The sequence below is a fragment of the Grammomys surdaster genome, unplaced genomic scaffold, assembly GCF_004785775.1.
Source record: "Grammomys surdaster isolate TR1022 unplaced genomic scaffold, NIH_TR_1.0 125940, whole genome shotgun sequence".
Lineage (NCBI taxonomy): Eukaryota > Metazoa > Chordata > Mammalia > Rodentia > Muridae > Grammomys > Grammomys surdaster.
The window spans coordinates 2,752,594-2,776,363 of NW_021620762.1; the positions used below are offsets into that span (position 1 = coordinate 2,752,594).

The 23,770-nt window shown below is 50.0% G+C and overlaps 1 protein-coding gene across 1 annotated transcript in view; it reads left to right on the forward strand.

Annotated features, from left to right (window-relative positions):
- Positions 1–18,421, forward strand: part of Srp68 (signal recognition particle 68) — a 29,736-nt gene extending 11,315 nt beyond the window's left edge. Inside the window, exons 7-16 of the mRNA XM_028752835.1 lie at positions 979–1,061; positions 1,870–2,010; positions 8,926–9,024; positions 10,379–10,443; positions 12,273–12,429; positions 14,397–14,491; positions 15,400–15,529; positions 16,883–16,958; positions 17,313–17,365; positions 17,664–18,421. Of these exons, the coding sequence (XP_028608668.1) occupies positions 979–1,061; positions 1,870–2,010; positions 8,926–9,024; positions 10,379–10,443; positions 12,273–12,429; positions 14,397–14,491; positions 15,400–15,529; positions 16,883–16,958; positions 17,313–17,365; positions 17,664–17,891 (1,127 nt within the window). The 3' untranslated portion in view covers positions 17,892–18,421. The remainder of the gene's footprint in view (positions 1–978; positions 1,062–1,869; positions 2,011–8,925; positions 9,025–10,378; positions 10,444–12,272; positions 12,430–14,396; positions 14,492–15,399; positions 15,530–16,882; positions 16,959–17,312; positions 17,366–17,663) is intronic.
- Positions 18,422–23,770: the final 5,349 nt, after the last annotated feature.

Sequence of the window (23,770 nt, forward strand, 5' to 3'; positions counted from 1 at the left end):
GCACGCACACACACCACGCACACACACACACATGCACACACATGCACGCACACACACACCACACACACCACACACACATGCACGCACACACACACCACACACACACATGCACGCACACACACACCACACACACCACACACACACCACACACACACATGCACGGACACGCACACACCACACACACGCACGCACGGACACGCACACACCACACACACGCACGCACACCACACACACCACACACGCGCACACATGCACACTCGCACGCAGACAGTGACGGAGATCTGTCTTACCCCCACTCCAGTCTACAGACCTTGGCTGTTCGGCTTCTGTTTGCAGCCCTCTGTCTTCTCCACTAGCCAAGAACAGTTTAGAATTTCGAGCCAATGTTATCTGACATTTTTGGAGGCGTTTCAGGTATACAGTAAATCTAAGTGAAAGATGAGAGAATTATGTTCTCTCTGAGCTGAAACCTGCACAAGCTCCTTCCCATTGTCTCCCACAGAGTGGGACTTTTTTCCTGAAAGATGTTTAATATTTGTGTCTGTGTGTCAACCCAGTTTATATATCTTGTGTGCATTGTCAGCTAAGGAGGCGAGAGGAGGGTATCAGATCCCCTGGATCCTCTGTAGGATCCTGTGTGAGAGAGCAATGTTCTCACTGCTGAGCGTCTCCAGCCCTGGGGTAGTGCTGTTGTACAGTGGAGCCGTCATTAACAGACCATCGGTTCTCGGAGTCCACAGTTCATCTTAGGGTCAGCTTGACATTGAGCTCTTGAGAACTTAGACCAGTGTGAGGATGTCTATCCACCGCTGTCAGCCACCGCTGTTAGCCATTGAAAAGACTCATCTTCAGAGCTGATGGTGCTGAGGGCCTCTGTGTGCTCCATTTCAGTAAAGGGGAGGGAACTGTCAATCTGAACTAAATTGAGGGCTGTCAAGAAAGCACAAAACCCTAAATGATCCCTCCTCTCTCTCTCAGGGGACCAGTCAGCTATCAATGAGCTCATGCAGATGAGACTGAGATCTGGGGGCACAGAAGGGCTCCTTGCTGAGAAACTTGAGGTAAGCTAAGTTGCATATGTTGTGAAAGGTGGTTTGGAAGAGTCTAGACATAATACATAATCCAGTCTCTGGGGAGACTTACTGTTAGTGTATGTGTATTTGTAGTTATAGCTACATTAAGGTGTTCCTTATATATTTTAAGTATTTAACTTATATGTATGTCTACTATCAACATGCATGTGTGTGTGTATTGTGTGTGTGTGTTGGCCTTTTTTCTGTAATTCTGGCTGGCCTGCAAATCATAGGTCTACCCAGCTATGCCTCCTGAGTGCCATCAAAGGCATATGTCACTACACTTGATTTATAATCTGACTATGTAGCCCTGGCTGGTCTGGATCTCACACTGTAGATCAGGCTGTCCTTGAACTCAGAAATCCACCTGCTTCTGCCTCCTGAGTGCTGGGATTCAGGTGTGTGCCACCACTCCTAGAAACCTTTTCCCTAAATATTTACACATTAATGTATGTGTGAGCTTGGTCTATAACCTGTGCTCATCTTGAACTTATGGTAGTCCTCCTGCCTCAGCCTTGTAAGTGTTGGGATTGTGAGCCATTATATCTGGCAACCTATTTCCTCTCTGAGTAAGTAACACAGGTTCATAGAAAAAGTAAGGCATTTAAAAACTGGGGGAAGAATTTTGACTTTCCATAAGCTAAAATTGACGATACCAGGGAAAGGTTGAAAGTGAGGATTTTGCATGCCCTAGTGTGTACCGTCTTGGCTGTAGAAGGGGTGGCTGACAGGTGTCCTGTTTGCGCCTGTGACAGAGTCACTGTCAGAGCTCTAACCTCTAGACACTACTGTGCAGGCCTTGATCACTCAGACTCGAGCCAAGCAGGCGGCGACCATGAGTGAGGTGGAGTGGAGGGGCAGGACGGTTCCCGTGAAGATTGACAAAGTGAGGATCTTCTTACTGGGACTGGCCGACAATGAAGCCGCTATTGTCCAGGTGAGGAGGGGCCCTTGTGTATTTGAAGGTCATCTTTGTGAAGTCAGGTATCAAGGAGTTACATTTATGGGGTAGATTTACAGTGACAGTTATGGGGAAAGGAGCTCTAAGAGGCTGGCTCACCACAGAGGGGTACTCTGGGGCAGCAGGGGGTGCAGCTGCTGTCAGGCCTGGAGTCTGACCTGCTGTCCCCACCTCCTTGCCCTCAGGGCCACCCTTCATTCCTGGGCCATTCACAAGAGCCTGGGTGAACCAGAATATCTGGTTCTGTATGTGGTCTGCACATGTTGGTCATGCAAAGCTGTACTTGAAGCTACTTATTGACATAATTACCTGTTTGTCATCGTGAACAAGCAGATGTAGCCCCACAGATAGGGTCCTGGAGGCAACAGTGTGGCCCTTTAGAGCTCTTCCACAGGACGTGAAGGGCCTCTGTGAAAACAGTGAGGTGCGCTGCCTCTCAGGTCAGGAGTCGATAAAGCCTGGCATTTGCTGGAGCCTGCACTGCGGCCTGTGTTGATGAGGATGTCAGCATCCAGACTTGACAGCCGCTTTCCTCCGTGGCTGCTCTGGGTTGGAAGCAGCTCTTTAGCAATTGAAGGATTTCCTTACGTGCTGGCTGCTGCTGTGTGCTGTCTGCCACCTTCTTTTCCTTTGCCTAAAGTGGAGTGATCCAACAGCACCAGGAAGTTTGTTATCTTAAACCAGAGGACTGGAGAGTTAACTTTAGTTTTTTACGTTTATTTGTTTTGTGAGTGGGTTCACACACATAACCTGTGGCGGGATTTTTTGTGACTGAGGGCTAATATCTGGATAGACACTTGTAAGTCAGCTCAGGGGCTAGGGCACAGCTCAGGGGCAGCACGTGCACGCATGTGAGAGAATATCAGGAAGAAAACAAGTGAAGTGACCAGATTCCAATCTTGAGTAAATGAAAAAGAAAATCTAGCCAACCGTTGTCAGCTCATCTAGTCAGGAGTTTAACTGTGTGTTTACAGAGTGAGGTGAGTATGCTTTATTTACTGTCCGGCTCATCGTGCGGATAATAGCAGGTGTGCCTCTTAAAGCCTGCGTGTCATCTGTTATCAGTCTCACATGCACGGGGTTCATAGCACCCTAAGTGACGAAGCAGCAAAGCTTTGCTATGTGAAGGGGTTTTGTTGTCTGGTTGGTTCCGGTTTTGCAGGACTGAGATCAGACCCAGACCCTAAAGCATGCTAGGCAGCTGCTCTGGCATGGAGCTGCACCTCAGCCCTGCTCCATGTTTTGTTTTATTTGAGCTAGGTTCGAATTCTGAAGCTGGAACTTGCTAAGTAGACCAGGCTGGTGTCAACCTCACAGAGGCCCGCCTGCCTGTGCCTCCTGTGTGCTGGGATTAAAGGCCAGGGTACCACACCTGCCCCTGCCTTTTCCCCTGCCTTTTTTTTTTTTTTTCCTTTTGTGATAGTTTCTTGGTGTAGCAATGGCTGTTCTGGAACTCGAATTGTAGATCAGGCTGGCCTTGAACTCCCAGAACTATCTGTCTCTACCTGCCTCTGCCTCTCACGTGCTGGGATCAAAAGTTTTTTTTCTGTGTTTTTAATTACTATTGAGAATAGAGTTTTCAAACTAAGAACACTGTGTTAAGTTTTAAGTTTTTCTTATATTTTAGTTCTTCAGCATGTGTGGGGCCACATATACACGTGTGAAAGTCAGAGGACACCTTACAAGGGCTTAGTTTCTTCCTTCCACTGTGTGTTTTCTAGGAATTGAATTCAGATCTACAGGCTTAGTGGCAAGCACCCTATAATCCTACTACCAGGGATGCAGAAACAGGCAGATTTCTGTGTGTTCACGGCCATCTAGGGCCACACTGTGACACCCTGTCTTAAAATAAAATAAGTAGGTCTGGTCTGTTTTCTGAGTGAATAGTTATTTTAATTCTTTTAAAGCTTTTGTTCAGCCTCCTGCTATAAAAGTGAGTGCTTGGCATACCACAGGATGGCAGCGTTGACAGCTTGGGCCCTCTGCGCGTACTGGTTTCTTCTGGTCTTACTTAAAGCCTTTTCTGAGGAGGAGAAGGAGCTGCCGACAGGAGCACAAGCTCTGCAGTGGGGCTGCTCTGTCACCTAAGGGCCAGCAGTGTGTGTGTGTGCGTGTGTGTACACGAACGAGCGTGTATGCACTCCCACCTGTACTCGGGAGCTCTGGTGTATCCCAAGCCAGTAGTGTGCATGTACGTGTGTGTGCACTGCCATCTGTACTCAGGAGCTCTGGTGTGTGTCAGTACGTGGCAGTCAGAAGGGACTCTGTGCGGTTGGGTTTTCCTTTTCTTTATGTGGGTTCTAGGGATGGAACTAGGGTTATCAAGGCTGCCATTGCTGGGGGTAAACTTCTTTACCCTGAGCCATCTTGTCAGCCCTACTTTTTAATTGTGAAATCATACAGGGGCTTCTTCATGCAACATGGAGTGAGTGATTTTCTCACTGAACTCTCACCGAGTAGTCCTAGCTAGCCTGGAACTCTACATAGACCAGGCTTGCCTCTAACCCTGGGATTAAAGGGGAGTGCCGACAGACCCAGCACTTCCCTCTCCCTTACTAAACATGTGTGCGGGAGTTGGTCCAGGGTTCTGTGTTGAGCATGAGTCTGGAGTGTAGCCAGCAGTCTGTGCTTGAGGTTCTCACTGGTTGTGCATAGCTGCTCCTCAGCAGACTGGACGTTAGGACACGCGCAGTAGAAACTGCACAGGTGGGAACTTGGTTAGGGGACACCTGGGTGGTTTTTGTTGGTCTTCATTCAGGGACTCAAGAGTACCTATGCCTTAGCTACACCTTAGCGATGCAGGCTACTTCAGGTTTGATGTCTCAGTTGATACTGGTCCCTCCACTGTCTAGGAAATAGAATGCCATTTTGGTTGTCCTAGCTGATTTCTTCCTGGTAGCGATCTTCATAACGTAGAAGTACTGAATTGGCAGTTGGAAAGTCGAGAGGAGAAGGAACTGGGATCAAATATGCCACCCTTCATTCCCGATGTCTAATGTGCTCTGTGTGCCTGCGCATACGTTTGTTTTATTTCTTGAAACAGTTTCTCTGTGTAGCCCTGGCTGTCCTGGAACACACTCTGTAGACCAGGCTGGCCTCAAACTCTGCCTCCCGAGTGCTGGGACTAAAGGCATGTGCCACCACATCTGGCTTCATTTTATATTCTTAATCCTTGCTCAGTCCTCAGTGGTGCTGTGAGGTTACTTCGGACAGGTCCTTTGGAGCGATCTGAAGCATTTGCATGTTTGGTCATTTATACCCCATTCAATGCTGAGGGGAACCAACAACCCTGTTTTCATTTGGTTTCTTACATTTATTTATTACTACATTTTAAATGTGCTTTTGTGGGGATGGGGGAGCTGTGTGTGCCACAGCACACAGCTGGTGTCAGAAGACAGCCTGAGAAAAGTCAGCCCCTTCCACCATGGGAATCCCAATGACTGAACTTGGTTATGAAGCTTCCCCTTCACCAGGTGACCTCACCCAGCTTGTGGAAGTCTGAGTAGAATGGACAGTATTTATATTTCCCCCCCCAACTCATCTTTTTTAAAATAAAAGTTTCCAAGTTTTTTTTTTTTTTTTTTTTGGTTTTTCGAGACAGGGTTTCTCTGTATAGCCCTGGCTGTCCTGGAACTCACTCTGTAGACCAGGCTGGCCTCGAACTCAGAAATCCGCCTGCCTCTGCCTCCCAAGTGCTGGGATTAAAGGCGTGCGCCACCACCGCCCGGCTCCAAGTTTTTAATTAAAGATTTATTTATTTTGTATATGTGAGTACACTGTTGCTGTCTTCAGACACACCAGAAGAGGGCATCGGATCACATTACAGATGGTCGTGAGCCACCATGTGGTTGCTGGGAATTGAACTCAGGACCTCTGGAAGAGCAGCTAGTGCTCTTGACCACTGAGCTATCTCTCCAGCCCCTCTCCCCCTTTTTCTTAAAAGGAAAACAACAACAAAACCAACCTTTATTTCCTTGTGTTTTTTTTTTTTTTCTTCTGGACGTCTCTTTCAAGCTGGGTGAGACTTGGTTCCTGTCCCCATGATTCTCCCGTGGGTGTGGTGGAGAATGTGGCCAGGCTTGCCTGTGTGTCTCTTAGTCACACGCCACCATCTCCCCAAAATTCCTGTCAAACAGTGAAAACAACCCAGGAGTATCTGTAGTAGCAGAGATCCCGCAGCATGTCCTTGCAGGGGCTGGCCTACAAGCATCGGTGGAGAAGGAAGCCTGAGGCACACCCCGAATGTTCGAAGTTTCTTTGATTGATTGAAACTAGTAGGCAGTCATCATTCCTAGGCTCAGACACTGTGCCATTGGCACACCGGGAACAGGGTCTAGCTGGGCCACACATTCTTATGCAGGAGTGCCATTATGTACTGGCTCGGCAGCAGATATGCCAGGCTGGGCTGTGAAGTGAGGAGTCCTGCCCCTGCATGTTGAAAGGCGTGTCTCCTTTCGGGAGTCATCTTGGCATCAAGTATAGGTTCTAGTGTAAATGAGAGCAGTAAATACATGAAGACTTCCTGTTTGGAAACATTTTTGCCCTAGGCGGGAAGATCTGTGGCAAGTTCTCAGATACTGGTGGTCTCTGAGTCACTCAGCAGTGTGGGCGGCACATGGAAAACATCCCACTAAGTCCTTCCCTTCAGACAGACCTTTTCCTTGGTTGTTGTGGAATATCTTCATAAATCCTTACTGAGACAGAATGTGAGGGAGCGTAGGAAGTTTGTTCTCAGCACTCTGGTGCCAAGGCAACCAAAGAGCCAGTGCCGAGGCTTAGGGGTCTGACATCCTTTGATTTTTAAATTTGAACTTTCCTACCAATAAGACAGAAGACAGATCCTCATTTATTGCCCATTGCCAGGCAGTTCAACCCCACCCATCTGAGGCAGTGCTGCCGTGTATTTTTGGCTTCTAGGGCTGACCCCTTCTGTGGTGACTGTCCCAGTCCTTAAATGGCTCTATGGGGGTTCACCTATATTAACTCAGTTTTCACAGTTCCACTGAAACCTCAGAGTCGGATTAGCTGATGGAGAGGAATCTTCTCTGGGGTCGCAGTGGACACAGCACCTTGTCATGTTTGTTCTCTGTAAAGGACGGAGGTGTTTAGTCCCAGCAGCGCCCCCGCTGATGTCCACTGCATGGTGGACCGTGGCTAGAGCACATGTGCGTCCTGCACATCTGTTGGACAACTGCTCTGGTGGGAAGTGAGCTGATGGGGCCTTGTTTGCCTTCAAGTTAGGGAAGGCCATGTCCCTGATTTTTTTCCCAAGTTAGTGAGGGACAGGGAAGTTACAGAAAGTGTCTGTGGTATATATTGGGCAATTTACAGAGATGTCTTTACACTAGAAAGTACGAAAACCACAAGGGATCTTCAGAAAGTTTTATCTGAGCTCCTTCACCTCTCACGGGGGTGGGCGGGTCTTCTGTGGTTCCTGAGAGGCCAGTTGAAGGCAGATTTTTTTTCAGGTTACCTGTTTGTTCTGTGGAAAGTCAAACATAACCGTGGAATGCTGTGCTTTCACTTCAGTGGGTCTGCCGGTGCCACAGGGCCATGTGCTTTCTGCCTTTTGTGGCTTCCCTGCTTGGTCAGATTCTTTAGGTCCGCAACATGGTGTGGCAGGCATTCAGTTAATGAATCACGTTGTTTTTTGTCCAAGCGGCGTAGCGAGAGTGACGCCTAGTACTGTGCAAAGACTGTCACCTCTTTCTTGTCAACCCTTCCTGGCCAGAAGTTGTTCTCAAAGAGTTGGCCGTGTACAACATTGGACCCCGAATGTCTAGAGAAGACAACTTAATCTTAGATTTAGGAGAACTGTCTTTCTGGTTGGATATTGATTAGATATTGATTGATATTGTCTCTTGCTCGAATCTGAAAGAAACCAGAAACTGCAGATTGGCTTATACTGTAAAGGTTTGCAGACATAGCTTCCGAGCCCTATGATGCCCTCTTTAGGTGTTTGGACAGGCCTGCTCACAGAAGGTTGTCATAGATGGACTTGCTGACTACCCATATCCCCTCACTGAAGGAGGGTACCAGCAGGGTTCTAGGACTCACCTGAGTGTCCAGCCACCCCTCCCTCCAGTTGTCTGCAAGTTGTCTGCAGTTCTGCCGTAATAGCACGGGGCCTTGGGGAAAAGCTAAGGGTGGGGACCCTGTCTCCTCAGGCTTGGAGGAGTCATCATCCCTGTGGGGTGCAGACCTTCCAGCATGGCAGCTTTAAGGTCAACCATTCCTGTCTGTAGCCCCTCCCACACTGGTCTGTAAGTGAACTTTGGTGGAGCTGTACATCTATCTGTCGGTCACTGGGACGGGGAGGGGGAGGGCCGTGTTTTCATCTAGGCAGGGAGTGTTAGCAGTAAAAGGACAGTTGTGTTGGCATGTAACAGCCTAACAACGGAAAAGGGAAGATCTCTGGTGTGTTGTCTTCCCTGTGGGGAAGCAGCATCCTCAGGGGATCTGTAGGCTTCTCCAGGGGTGCTAGGTGACAGCCCTTAGCAGCGGTGGCGTCATTGGAGGTAGGTTGAGCGATGGAGGACAGAATACCAGGTCCCTGGCAGCTGAGATGCCTGCAGACGTGGCTCTTCTCAGTGTGCTGGAGTTCTCACTGTCCTTCCCATTGCAGTGAGCACACTGATTCCTGAAAGGGCCGGGAGGGTTGGAGTTACAGTCATCTGCTGCTCTCAGAGGACCCAGGTTCAGATCCCAGCACACTGTTGGGTGGCTCACAGCTCTAGCTCCAGAGGATCTGACACCCTCTTTGGGCCCCTGTACTTATGCACATACACACAGAAGGAGAGTGTGCATGTGCGGGGAGGATGGAGGTGTTACTCCTGTCCCTTCTTCCAGCCTGCTTGAAACAGTCTCTTGGTCCGTTTTCCCACTGTGTAGGCTGAAAGTGAAGAAACAAAGGAGCGTCTGTTCGAGTCCATGCTCAGTGAGTGCCGAGACGCCCTCCAGGCTGTGAGGGAGGAGCTCAAGCCCGATCAGGTCAGCCCATCTCCTGCCTCGTGCTGGGTCCTCTGTCCTGTCCAGTCTGTGCTGTCCTGGGGGTGAGGGGTGCTCCCAGAGGTCATCACTTGGCCTTGGGCTCTTTGTAGATGTGATCAGCTTGTAAGCAGCAGAGGCCTCTGGGCTCCGGTTAACACTTCATTCTCTCGGCCATTCTTGAGCCATCCAGTGGTCCCAGCCGCTTGTCTCCAGGGGTGCCACCTTTCCTAATGGTGCCATTACTGGGATCCTTCCAGGCCTCTGGACTGAAAACCTAAAAACCACTTTTTACCACACCCTAGTGTCTCCCTCCTGTGGGGTCCCCTATAGATGATCCCACCTGTTGGTTTTCTGTTGATGCAGAGTCTAACTGTATGGCCCAAGATGGATTCCAGTTCCTGCCTCCTGCCTCAGCCTGTGGAATGCTAGGTTTGCAGAAGTTGAAGCCATGACTGGTTTCCACCTGTTCTTAAATGTCATTTTAACTTATACAGAGATGGCTATAAAGTTGAGGTGGTGCTCACCTTTAATTGTGACATTCTGTAGGCTGAGGCAGGAGGACTGCTCGGTTGGTAATTAAAAATCACTTAAATATTCACACCCAGAGTATCTTCTACCGTGTGCAGTAACATCTCCATGGATGCTGGAGATCAAGGATGTGGGAGGCTTAGGGGACTGGTCCTCAGCCCTGCTCAGGTGTGACGGCACCAGGCACACAGGGATCGATCGTAGAGTTTGGGTCTAAAGCAGTGAAGCTGTGGTCACAGCCTACAGTGAAGCCGTGATCACAGCCTACAGTGAAGCTGTGGTCACAGCCTACAGTGAAGCTGTGGTCACAGAGCCTACAGTAGGCCATGGTAGCAGAGCCAGCAGCAGGGTTCTGGTCTCACTGTTTTGTTTTGTTTTGTGGTTCTACACGTTAAACTCAGGGCTTTGTGCATGCTAGTCAAGTCTTGTGAGTATTTTAAAGATAAAATAGTTTGAGCCAAGATCTCACTAAGTTCCCGGACCGTAAACAAACTCAGGCTCTTCCTTTCTCAGTCTTGTGCTAGCTAGCACTGCAGGTGTGTGTGCCACACCTGACAGGACTGGCTGATTGTAAAGCTTGGGACAGGACAGGGAGCAGAGGACAGGAAGCCTCTTTGGCTGTTGTCAGTGTTCTCAGTCCTGGCCCGGTGTTGGCTGTCAGTGGCAATGGGGTAATCTTGCCCTTCTCTTCATTGATTTCTGAGGACATGGCAGGCACTTGATAGAATTTGTGGCTCTATGAAAAGAATTTTATGGCCCACAGTAGTTGAAGGGTACTGAGAGCCAAGGCCAAGAGTTTTACTTTTTACCTTTTTTACCTTTCCAGAAACAGAGAGATTATACCCTTGATGGAGAGTCGGGGAAGGTATCGAATCTCCAGTATCTGCACAGGTGAGGTTGACTTGTGTGTGTGTGTTTATATGCATTTACATTTTTAAACTTTATTTTATATATACAGTTGCCTGCACGCATATCTGTGCACCACATGTGTCCCTGCTGCTCTTGGAGGCCAGAAGAGGATGTTGAGTCCCCTGAACTGGAGTTACAGATGGTTGTGAGCTGTCAAGTGGGTGCTGGGAATCTAACCCTGGTCTTCTGCGAGAGCATCCAGTGCTTTTAAGCACCTGTCTAACTCTTGAGCCCTTATCTTCCTTTTTGTTTGCTTGTTTATTGAGGCAGAGTCTCAATGCATAACCCTTGCTATCCTAGAATTCACTGTGTAGACCAGGCTAGCTTCAGAGTCATAGAGATCCTCCTGTCTCTGCCATCCCCTCACGCATGAGGTGCCCAGGTGAATGGAGCAGTGCATCCCTGCCAGTCTCTCCTTCTCTCAAGCTAGTCTATGGATGGCTCCAGCCTTGCTTTTGAGGTGCGTGTGCAAGATCTCACTGGTGACCTAGGCTGGTCTCAGACTCTTGGGACTCCTTGTGCCTTTGTCTTGAGTATGGTGGAATTTGAGGTATGAACTGCCACAGCCGGCCTCCGGCACAGCTGGCCTCCGGCAGTGACTTTGGAAGCTCTGTGACCCAGGGCTCACTCCCTTCCTCTCCAGGCTCTGCAGTCCCTTTCACGTTTACCACCTGCCAGCCTCCGTGGAGACCAGGGTCTGCCTGGCTTCTTCTGTGCGGGCACTGGCCACCCTGTCGGCCTGGTGGCTGGTTCTCCTTCCCTCTGCATTTGCTGCTACTGCTGCTACTTGTGCAGTAACACAGTCGTTGTCTTCCCCAGGGCCCTGTGCTTGTGTGCCTGCTTGCCACCAAACACGCTCGCTCGCGCCCTCTCTCTCTCTCTCTCTCTCTCTCTCTCTCTCTCTCTCCCCCCCCCCCCACCTCCCCCCGTCACACTTGGTCTCCATTCTTGGGGGTTTGGTATTTGTAGATGTCAAACTGACTGTCAGATGACTCAGGTCCTTGGCATATTGCGCAGAGTTCACCATAGATGTTATCTATTTAGTCAGCCTGGGGAGAAGGACGCTCCTGTGTAGTTTAGAGCCCAGAGTCAGAGTTGAGCTCACCTGACCTGGAGCCGGGCCTCTGACCCCTCACCTCCACTCAGACTGAGGGCATGTGGGGCCTTCCCACCTTCAGCGCTGGCTGGTTCAGGGTGTGGCTTTCCACTCTCCCGAGATGTCCGTGGTTGAGAGGGCAGCTTTGGGGCGCAAGTGGTGCATCAGGAATCAGGTAGTTTTTGTGTTTTCATGAATGGTGTGTAACAGGAAAATCTTTTAGGGAAATCTCTCCCGCACCCATCACCTGTTTCTCAGGTTCAGCTTACTCGGTTACTTTAACATTCTTTGCACATCTACTTCTCTTCTCTCTCAAACGTAGCTGCCTTGACCTGCTCACTTATGTGCCTGGTGTAGCCGTGCCCTTCCCTGCTCTGTGCTCGTCCACTGAGCTGGGTCTTCTCTGTGCCTTCTCACTTCTCATCCATGTGTGGTCTTCCTGTGACTAGTGTGAGTGGGGCCACGGTGACAGCGTAGCCCCTGTGTCACAGCCCAGCAGCTGACCATCAGAATTGGCTGCTGCTGTCTGAGGACTAGCAATGTCCTCTGAAACTGGGAGCTTGTGGCTTTGGGAAAGGGTGTGAAGGGTCAGATGGCCCTGCCTGTGATACTCAGCACCCCACCACCCCTAGATCCGTCCCACGTCAGTGTAGTATCCTTCCCAGAGGATGGGCTTGCTCGTGTGTAACCTGCGCCGCTGTGTGGTACGTTGCAGCTACCTGACCTACATCAAGTTGTCCACAGCAATCAGGCGGAACGAGAGCATGGCGAAAGGCTTGCACAGGGCTCTGCTGCAGCCGCAGCCAGACGATGACAGCAAGCGCTCTCCCAGGCCTCAGGACCTCATCCGGCTCTATGACATCATTCTGCAGGTAACCCCTGGGGACTATCCTCTGCCATGTTGAACACAAATGATCTGGATAGTGAAGAGCTTTTGAGAGCCTAGGGCTACTAGTAGCTGGTGGAAGACAAAGAAAGGTCTTGAGGTCATTCACAGCCTAGTATTCAATATCTCAGGCACTTTGAGGCGTAGATACTCGTGCACCTACAGGCATTCACTTAGTACTTTCTCCATGTAAGGTGCCCTACAGTGCTAGGGCATCCAGAGACCTGAATCCGTGTTGTGTTAACCTGCTGGCCAGTTAGTAAGCTTGCCTCCTGTAAACCCGGTGTGAGGTCAGTCAGGGCTGTGTAGTCTCCAGAAAAATGAACAGATTAGGGGCTGGGGAGGTGGCTCAGCAGAGGACTTGCTACAAGGACCTTAGTGTGGATCCTCACTCAACATCCAGCAGCGAGGACCTGTAATCCCAGCACTAGGAAGGTAAAGACAGGACAAGCCCTGGGACTTGGTAGCCAAACAGTCTAGCAAAGCTAGTGAGAGAGTATCTCAAAAAATAAGGTGAGGGAGGGGTCTAAAGAGCTGTCTCCACAGTTCAGAGTGCTTGCTGTGATCTGGGATGGGGTTCAGTGATTGAGAGTAATATCAGTTCTTACAGAGGACAGGAGTTGGTTCCCAGCACCACTGTGGGTGGTTCACAGCTAGGTCACTCCAGGGAGTCCAGCGTCCTCTTCTGGCCTCCGTAGCCTCCACACACATGTACACACACACACACACAAATAAATAAAATAAAATTACTTTTTAACAACAACAGTGCCGGGCTGGAGAAATGGTTTAGTGGTTAAGAGCACTGACTACTTTTCCAGAAGTCCTGAGTTCAATTCCCAGCAATCACATGGTGGCTCACAACCATCTGTAATGTGTTCTCTGTAGTTTTACGCTACCACCTTTAGCTCCGGGAGGTGACCACACTACCAGCCCTCACCTGACTTCCCTTGAATCGGAGGATAAAAGACACACCTTCTTGGTTCAAAGAAGATATTGATGGATCAAGAACCAACTGAGGAATAGGACCTTAGCATTAGAACCGCCCCCTTCACCAATAAGATCCGATGCCCTCTTTTCGTGTGTCTGAAGACACCGACAGTGTACTCACATATATAAAATAATTACAAAAGAAAGTGCTAAAGACAATTGCAAAGCTTTGTGGCACACACTCTTATTCAGCACTCCAGAGGCAGAGGCAGGTGGAGCTCTGAGTTCTAGGCCAGCCTGGGCTGCATAGATAGACCCTGCACCCTTGCTCCTCTTCAGACAACCTGTTCCCAGAACTCAAGTCAGATGGCTCCCAATGACCTGAACTCCAGGTCCTGAGGATCTAGAACCCTTTTCTGTCTCTTTGGGCACTGCACATGTGGGAAACATAAACACATACACATAAGTAAAAACATCTGAAAAGAAGAAGATGACACCGGGTGTGAGGTGTGCGCCTTTAATCCCAGCACTGGGGAGGCAGAGGCAGCTGGGTCTGTGCACATAGTGAGCTCCAGGACAGCCAGGGCTACATAATACAGACACCCTGTCTCAAAAGAAGAGGAAGAAAGAAAGGAAGGAAGGAAAATTAAGCAGAGAACAGTTGAGGAAAATGCCCAGTTTTGACCTCTGCCCTCCATGTGCATATGAACACGTGTACATACATGTAAGTACATGCATACACAAGCTGCTTGTCACTGTCAAGTGAGTGGACCCATCTGAAGTGCAGATTTTCCCGTCCATGTGGTCCAGAAATTCTCTGAAGGTTGGTGAGAGATGGGTTGAGTGGTAAGGGACAAGTGTGCTTTTGGTGGCACCGAGTACACTGCTGCCAGGCCACGCCACTGACTTCCAGTCCCTTTGACTGTGGCCTCTCCTTTTCTCTGCCTTTTATCTGTTCCCGAAAGATCTTCTGACAAGATCAGCCTGGGGCTTCTCATAGGTTTTCTTGTTCCATCTATTGTACAGAATCTGGTGGAATTGCTGCAGCTTCCTGGCTTAGAGGAGGACAGAACCTTCCAGAAAGAGATAGGTCTCAAGACCCTGGTGTTCAAAGCTTACAGGTAACATCCTTCAGGATTAGAAGTCTCTACCCTGCATTCCAGCACTAAGCTTCCTGGCTCGTGGCTCCCACAGGTCACCTACAGTTAGCTATGCTGCCTGGCTCTGCAGGGGACACTCGGCCCACTATGTTTAAAGGACATCCTCAGCAAGGATGGCAGCCATGAGTTTTCAGAGTTCTTCATCTAAGACTTGGGGGTTAGCCTTAGTTTCTGTCTCTTCTTCTGTCCAGTAGAAGCTCTGAGAGAGCGACACGTTGTAAAGGCATTGACAAAGTAGAGCAGCCGGGTCAGGGAGCCTGAGCTGAACTGGGTAAAACCGAGCACCTCAGCTCCTCACACCAAGAGCTGAGTCTTAGTGTGGCTGGCTCATCTGAAAGTGACTGTGTACAAGGACGGGGCTAGGCGGATGGCAGAGGAGTGTGCATGTCATCTCCCAGTCTCCCTAGGGTGCCCAGTCTTTGCTCCTCCTGCTGTGTATATCAAGGGCAGCACTAAAGCTCTGTTGGCCCTGTAGAATTTTGGTGTGGGTTTTTTTTTTTTTTTTTTGAAAAGATACAGTCAGAGATGAATAGATAGTTATGGTGTAGACACATAGACAGCGACGAGTAGGGTTCTGTTGGGTCCAGTGAGCACTCCTCTCTCGCCTTCCTCTAGTCGCCACCATCCTGGGGAGCTGCCTCCTCTGACATCAGTCAGTGAAAGACAGTGGCTCGTGTTGTACCTGCAGAGCCATCTGAAATTGCTGGGACACTTGGAAGCGTGCCTGCAAAGTGTTAGGGTAGGGTTTTGCAGGCGATGATCCAGAGTTAAAAATCCTGTTTCCAGCTTTAACATTAAGCCTGCCAGAAAGGACAGCCCTGGTGTTGGGCAACTGTTGGCTTTAGAAGGTGACTCTCTCTCTCCGTCAGGTGTTTCTTCATTGCTCAGTCCTATGTGCTGGTGAAGAAGTGGAGCGAAGCCCTCGTCCTGTATGACAGAGTTCTCAAATATGCAAATGAAGTGAGTTCTCAGGGTGGAGCCTTCAAGAACAGCCTGAAGGTGAGCTGGTGGCCTCCCCGTGTTTCCAAGTGCTACAGAGAGGTACAGGGGCTGTGGGGGTGCAGCCACTGGGAGCTTCTAAGGCAGCCCTCCTTCTCCCTTCACCCCGAGTCACTGTACTGTAACCTACCCTGCTCTGGGCCTGAAGGGGGCTTAGCTATGACAGAAGCCATTTCAGCCAGCTCCTGTAGACACACCCGTAACCCTTGCCCTGAAGAGGCTGAGGCTGCAGAACCAGGAGTTTGAAGGTAGTCTAGGCGGCAGAGCGAGCTCAGAGCCACAGCAGAGCCTGTCTGCAGAGACAGGGTGGGGACTGCACTGCTGCTTGAAGAGAAGCAGGCCCCACATATGTCCTCAGATTGGAAACAAACCCCACGTGCTGTCCTCAGAAATCACCTGGCAAAGTTCAACAAGCTGTGTCCCCATCAGAGTGCCTCCGACTGGTGTGAGATCTGGAATTGACACTGGGGATTTCACAGTCTGACTCTACACCCACCTTTGTTCTTGGGGGTGTGGCTGGCCCAGCCTTTACCCTTACCAAGGTTCAGGGCTTTAATTTGCCAAATGCAAGTTCAAGTGGCCACCCCAGAGTACTCCTGAAGTTTAACAGGTGTGTACACTCTGGGTGTCAGCTTGCATTCAAACTCAGCAGGCAGAGCATTGTTCATTCGGGTGTTGTTCTCAAGCTGTGTCAGCCTTTCCCACTTGGAAGAAGCCAGGGCAGTGTTGGTATTGGTTTCTGATGTTTGCGGGGGTGGGGTCTCCAGGTTGTCCTCAAACTCACTGTGTGGCTGAGGCTGGCTTTGGACTCTTGGTTCTCTTTGCCTCTACCTCCCAAGGGCTAGGATTAGCCACCAGACCCAGCATGTGTTTGGATTTTTTGTTTTTCTTTTTTATAGTAGGACATTTTAAAAAATAGAGACTTGTTTGTTTGTCTGTCTGTCTGTCTTGTTTTTTGTTTTGTTTTGGGTTTTGGGTTTGGTTTTTTTTTTTTTTTTTTTTTTGGTTTTTCGAGACAGGGTTTCTCTGTGTAGCTCTGGCTGTCCTGGAACTCACTCTGTAGACCAGGCTGGCCTCGAACTCAGAAATCCGCCTGCCTCTGCCTCCCAAGTGCTGAGATTAAAGGCGTGCGCCACCACCGCCCATCCTTGTCTTGGTTTTTGAGACAAGGGTTTCTCTGTGTCCTGGAATTTTCCTGTGGACCAGGCTAGTCTTAAACTCACAAGAGATCTGCCCGCCTCTGCCTCCTACATATTTTTTAAGTCTAAGAAACCCCAGTGGGATCAGCTACCCCAGGCCTGTGGGGCTTATTGCTCACCTGGCCTGCTGGTGATGAATTCTCTGTTACTGCAGGACCTGCCTGACGTGCAAGAGCTCATCACTCAAGTGCGGTCGGAGAAGTGCTCGCTGCAGGCCGCAGCCATCCTGGGTGAGCCACCCCCTTAGTCTTGGCTGTGTCCCCAGACTCTGTTCTGCCACTCTTCTACACAGAACACCACTATTTTACTATAAGAAGCATTTTTTCAGTTAATCTCTTAAGATTGCTATTTCCTAGCCTTTTTGCCTGCTACGCTAGGCACTGAGCTGTGCAGAGCAATCTGGAAAACTGTCCCTTCCCCTTAGCATCCTCCGAACTCTGCAGCTCCTGAGGGTCGGCCATAGAGGATCCCTCTCTGTGTTCCTACCGACTAGCTTTACTTGGGATTTAGAGCCCTATTTACCACTGATGAAAAGCCAAGTGTACAAAGTCCTTGTTCTTACTAAATCCCTGTGGAATTTTCAGATGCAAACGACTCCCATCAAACAGACACCTCCTCCCAAGTCAGAGACAATACGGTAAGCCCAGCTGTGGTATCTGAGGGTCAGGGAGCGGTCTGTCCCTGGGTCTAGCCACCCTATTTCTTCCCTTTTCTTGCCCAGACACCCACAAACTATTCAAATGGCTTGGTGATGGTCCATATCCCCTAGGGAAGTGGAGGAAGGTCCCTCCAAGTTACTCTGTGCCAGTAACTAGTGTAAGATGCAGGGCTGGAGAGACGGCTTAGAAGAGCACTTGCTGCTCTTGCAGGGGACCCGGGTTTGGTTTCAGGTACCCACTGTGGCCTTCTGGTTGACATTCTGATCTGCCTTCCAGCCTCTGGTTGAACGGTTTGAGACCTTCTGCCTGGACCCTTCCCTTGTCACCAAGCAAGCCAACCTCGTACACTTCCCACCGGGATTCCAGCCCATCCCTTGCAAGCCTTTGTTCTTTGACCTGGCCCTCAACCATGTGGCCTTCCCACCCCTTGAGGACAAATTGGAGCAGAAGACCAAGAGCGGCCTCACAGGCTACATCAAAGGCATCTTTGGTTTCAGGAGCTAACCAGGCTCTTCCTCAGGGGCAGGGAGGTCCTGACTTACTCTGTATTGAGACAGACCCGGCAGGTTCCATGGCATTAAATCCAGTCCTGCATCGGCTGGGGCAGAGCTCAGCACCCTCAGCCTAAGGCCATTCATCTTGTGTGTTTGTGACTTACTTTTGTAGCCTGTCATCTTCTGGACCCAGAGTCAGGGTCTCGGTGTCCCCTGTGCCTTCTGGGGACTGCTGCTGTCCTGCCCTTGTAAGCCATGGCTGATCACTTTTGGTCAGTATGTGTTCGGGGTCCACACCAGGCTTGGGGAGCTTGGGGGTGTTTGTCATGTGTCCTCAGTCCCATGGATTTGAAATGACTCCTTACTGTGAGCATCCAGAGTCTCCTGAAGTTTGTCAATGACTGAAACATGGGCAGTGTCACCCAGAGTTGTGGTCAGCCTTACCCCTTCTCCGAGAACAAGCAGAGTGCTCTATTTTTAACTATGTCACACTCGTAAATGACGAAACCAAATCTTGTATTAAAAGGCAAAGATGATGGAGACTGTGCCTGGTCTTTGCATGTCCTCCCTCACCCTACACCCAGCTCTCCCGGGACCTGGTCGATAACCACGAGGGCAAGTGCACACTGCCTTCCTGGCAGCCAGATGGGGCTGATGCCAGGTGTGTATCCAGATGCGGCTGATGCCAGGTGTGCCTTAGAGGCAGTTTTCAGTGTCCTCATCTGTGAATTTAGATGCTGCTGCATTTTCTTCCACGTTCCTCTTCTGCCTGTGGCTGTTTGCTTTGGACATACTTTTCTTTAATTTCCATGACAGATTCAGTAACAGCCATCACAAAAATTAATGTAAGAAAGACTAAACCTAGCATAAACCTGAACTACACAGGTACCTCTTGGTCCCTTTGGAAAGCAAAGGTCCACCAGGAATGAAATGTTGCTTTTATGTGGTTCAGACCAGTACAGGCTGGATAGTGTGAGGGCAGGCGGAGGCTGAGGGTCTGAGGGTGTGTTCTTGAGGATGGATCCCGGCATGCACACCAAGGGTGGAAGATCTAGAAAGGGTTACAGAAACATGCTGGGCTAGCCTGGGGTGCTCAGAGGAACTGCCTTCTCCCTGAGGAATGGCTAAAGTGTGGGGGCGCTTTGCAGCTGTTCAGTACACGTGATTCTGGCTGTCGGGGAGCTCGTTCTGTTTAAGTTTCAGCATCTGCCTGTGATTTAGGAGTTTCCTTTTTTTCTCTCTGTTCCCTCCCTCCCCTCTGACCTTTCCTATGAAGGATGAATGGCCACAGGTTGACAGCTCCAGAGAGTCCTGAAGGCTCTGGTCAGTGTCCTGGATGGACTGAGGCAGTGCTGGGGGTCACTACATTTCCTTTTGGAATCGGTGATGGGACCCAGGCCTTGGCCATGCTGGGCAGGAGCTCTACCACCATCAAGTCACTGAAGTGCTGGGCCTTTATTCCTCCCCTCCCCTCCTCTGCCCTTGCAGTCCCAGGCCACACTGGCTGAGGCTCTGCATCTCTGTATTGCTCTGAGGCACTGCTGTGCCAGAGTTTGCGTGTTTGTGTGTGTGTGTGTCGAGGGCAGGGGTGGTCGGAGAGGTTTAGGAAGGGTCAGGACTGAGGTCTCTAATTAGCCAGCTCACAAACACTTTCATACAGGCAAGATTCATGGACACTAAGGCAGTCTGCATCACAGAGCTCAGGCTCAGGAGATGGGCCCTGTTCTCTTGTGGCTCATGTCTCCTCCTGGAAGGATTCCCTGTCTGTCTGCTGTCTCCCTGAGTTGAGAGGACTCCAGGGAGAATCCGCCCCTGTTAACACTCACTGGCTATATTTCTACCCAATGGGACACTGCAAGAGGTAGTGAGGGTTCTGCTGGGACAAGGGACACTGGTGCAGGGGTCCTTCAGAAACTCCTGGTTGTATTTCCCATCATGCCCTTACCTGATGTATGTCTCTCCCTCGGTGCTTCATATCAAGAGTGATATTTTTGGAACTTCTGCTTGCAGAGGGAGATTGCCAGGCCCCTGCACCCTTCCTTGTAGCAACGGAGGGTCTCACCAGAGCAGTGAGCTGACAGCTTGCAAGAAACCCTTGGACCATGGGAAAATAAGGTCTTAAAAGCTAGGCTGCTGGCTTCATCCTGTCCAGGAGAGAAGGGCCCTGCTCACTCTCACGTGCCTTAACCATACACGGCTAACCTCACGGGAAAGCTAGTTGATGGCAGGATTCAGAGTAGCCCCTTGCTGTCTGCAACTCTGAACATTCAGAGGGCTAAGAAAATACCCAAAAATAGCAAAGATATTTGCTGCTTTTGATTTAGTAGGTGTTTTTCTTCTTTGAGGACAGTTGTTGCTACAAAGGAGATAGAAAGCAGATTTCGCTGTAGGGTTTACCGATGCTCCAGGGCTCCAGAGAATAAATTGGAAGCTGCCTGCATCCTGACAGCACCAACTGGAAGTCTAACCTGCTGTTCCTTTAGCATTAGACACACTTGTGTGATGGCTGCCAGAAGTCTGCGCAGCCTGGGAAACTATGGTCAGGGACACTCCTGGGCAAGCCAGAAACCCACCAGTCCAGTGGATACATGCCTGACTTCCTCTCTGCCTCATCCTCTGCCCAGGAAGGGCTCTGCAGATGTCTACAGAGGGATTGTTAGTTTCGAGTAGGTTCCAAAAAAAAAAAAACAAACAAAAATCAACTTTATATGACACATTTATTATTACTGGGGGGAGGGGTGCACACATGCTGACATACTGTGGTGTGGGTATGGAGGTCATTCTTCCACCATGGTTTCGTCTCTGGAGTGCCGTGATTAGAACCTGGGCGGCTCCGGTTAGGTTTTTAAACTCAGCTTCCAGTCCCTTGGTGTAGAAGGCCCCGGAGGAAGAGCAGCGTCCGCCTTCCACACACTTTTCATGTTGCCCCGGCCAGGTGGGATGTGCCACCTTTGATTCTTCTGGCATTCCATTTTATAGACACTGCCAGAAGAACCTCTGCCAGGCAGCCATTCGGATTCCTGGGGCCCAACCTTGTGTGTCTGACTGAAGGAAGGAGGCTTCTCTCTCTAACTCCCCCACCTGGCTGTCCTCTCCAGGCCCAGTTGGTGGATGGCTTTGCAGCAACAGAGAGCACAAGGGAAGGAAGGACATTCAGGCTGTCCAAAGGTCAGGCAGCAGATTCTGTGCAAACCAAGGACAATTTCCTGTTTCCAGGGAAAAGAGAACTAATTGCCACCATCTGCTTCCAAGAGCCAAGGCCCGCTGAAGGGGAGTTGAGGCCTGGCATTGTTTGCCAAGTACTTCCCAGGGGCCTAGTTGGTCTTGTACTTAGCTGTGCTATAAGGTTCTCAGTTTGCTCAACCCTCCTCAGATACCACAGGCCCTTTGGCTTCACGTGAGCTCCCTACTTCAGCCCAGTTGCAGATTAGGGATATGAACGCACTGCCACTGGGCCCTGTCACAGGGCAAAGGGACTAACTCAGCTGATTTCAAATGTTTGGATCCACAGAGAAAGAAGGGGGGCAAGGGGCAGAGAGGACCAGAACCCATGTCTCACGGGGCTGTAAGTGGGCACCTGGGGTCCGCCCTGTTAACTGGTACCTCTGAGCTGTGCTACTAAGTTTCTATTTGTTTTTGTTTCTTTCTGGTTTAGACAGGGTCTTGGCATCAAATTCTACATCAGTCCTCTTGCCTCTGCCTCTCAAATAGAAGAATTATAAGAATATATCACCATTAGCCGGGCGGTGGTGGCACACGCCTTTAATCCCAGCACTTGGGAGGCAGAGGCAGGTGGATTTCTGAGTTCGAAGCCAGCCTGGTCTACAGAGTGAGTTCCAGGACAGCCCGGGCTATAAAGAGAAACCCTGTCTCGAAAAAACAAAAACAAAAAAAAGCAACAACAAAAAAAGAATATATCACCATTACTGGCTTGTGCCATAGAATTTTGTTTTGTGAAGCCTCATGGAATTCAAACTGGCCTTGAAGTTGTTCCATAGGTGAAGAGGACTTGAACTCCTAACCCTTCTCTCCAGTGTTGGGATAACAAGCTTGGTGGACCTCCCACCTTCTCTCAGAGAGATCCAACTCGTGCTATGGACACCTGTATTACCGAGTATGCTAGAAGCCACAGACTTACTTATTTTAAATTTAATTTTTTAAATTCTATGTGTTTTGCTACATCCTTTCCTGTGCACACCAGGCACACAAGGCTCAGGGTGGAGGAGGGCATCAGATCCCCTGGAACTGGAGTCATGGAGGGCTGTGAGCTACCATGTGGGTTCTAGGGATTGAACCTGGGTCCTTGGTAAGAGCAGCTAGTGCTCTTAACTGCTGAGCCATCTCTTCAGCTCCTTCGTTACTTATTTTTAAGACAGGGGCTCCTGTAGCTCTGGCTGGTCTCAAATTCGACAAAAGGCAGAGATGGCCTTGAACTGAACTTCTGCCTCTACCAATCCAGTCTTGAATTGTATCACCACATGGGGTTTATGGAGCACTGGATATTGAATCCGGGACACATGGTAGGCTGGCATGCTACTGACTGCACTTCATCCCCAATAGTAAAAGCCAAATTTAAAAAAAAAATGGGGTAGGTTATAGGGAGGATTAATACATTTAACTCAATGTATTCAAAATATCACTGCAATACATCATTAATGTTGGGAAAGAGGGCGACGTTTTGTCCTTTTCCTTGGAAAGCCTTTGAGAGCCACTGTACATTTTGTCCATGGAGCATACACTTTGGTGTGGCCATGTTCTCAGATGGCTGCCATGGGCAACATTACAGGTCTCAATAGAGACAGGAATACAGAGTCACAGCTTTCTCCTGCGATTTATTCCTGGGATCAAAGTGGCTGCCATCTGAGTGGTTCGCCTCAGAGGTAAGAGTCCTCCTGCCTACAGCTGGCCAGCCCTCATCTGGGAGCCGATTTGATTTCATCCGACAGTGGACAGTCACCCCAGGAAGTCGGGTCTTGTTTTTTTTCTTGCAGTGAGTCAATTAGCCCTTGAGCCTGGGAGCAGTGCTCAGCCCCCCCACAGTGTTGGTCCGCTGCCTGGGGGGCTTCTGAAGAGGAGTGGAGCCCGGTGGCTCAGACCAGCTGCTGTCTGAGTACCTTCCACCCCTCTACCCCACCTCCCACAGCTACCTCCCGGGAAGTGCCCTGACTCAAAGGTGAAAACAGCTGTCTGGACGCCAGGCTGGGGAAAGGCGTAGTTAGTGCAGACCTCCGGGCCATGCGGTCATAGAAATAGCACCTTGGGAGAAGAGCTGATTGCAGGCGTGACATTAGTGTTTAGGAGGAAATTGTCACTGGGATTGAAATGGAGGAGGGCTGGGATGAAGGCTAAGTGGTTTGCACCCCCGATGACATCTCACTAATCATTTTGTGCCTAGAGCGGTAGACATCGTAGGCCACCATGTTTCCTGTGGCTGTTAGCTGTGTCGGAGCCTCCCTCCGCCTTCTTCAGCCCTCTTTGCCACTAGCAACCCCTTTCAGGAGCTGAAAATGGAATCTCGTCTCTAGTTCAGTGACCATACTTAGTAGCTTCTTAGTGAGATGTAGCCAAAAGACAGCTGGGCCTCTTGTGTTGCTCTGAGGCCCTACTAGAAATAGGAGTTGACTTTGGCATCAGATGTGAGGGACAAGCCACTAAATCTTAATGTGATCATCAGACAGTCTGTCTGAGTCGGTAGAAACCACAAGGACCACTCGGTGGCTTTTCTACCTGGAAACCAGATAGAACAAGCCCAGTACTTGTGGACTTCACAGTGACCTCAGCTGCAGGGCTGGTCAATTCTGGTCGTGACTCAGGGAGGTGGGTAGCCTGGCCTCTCAGAAGCTAGCCTGAGTATCTTCTGAGGGTCCTATCTGAACATGGAGGATCAAC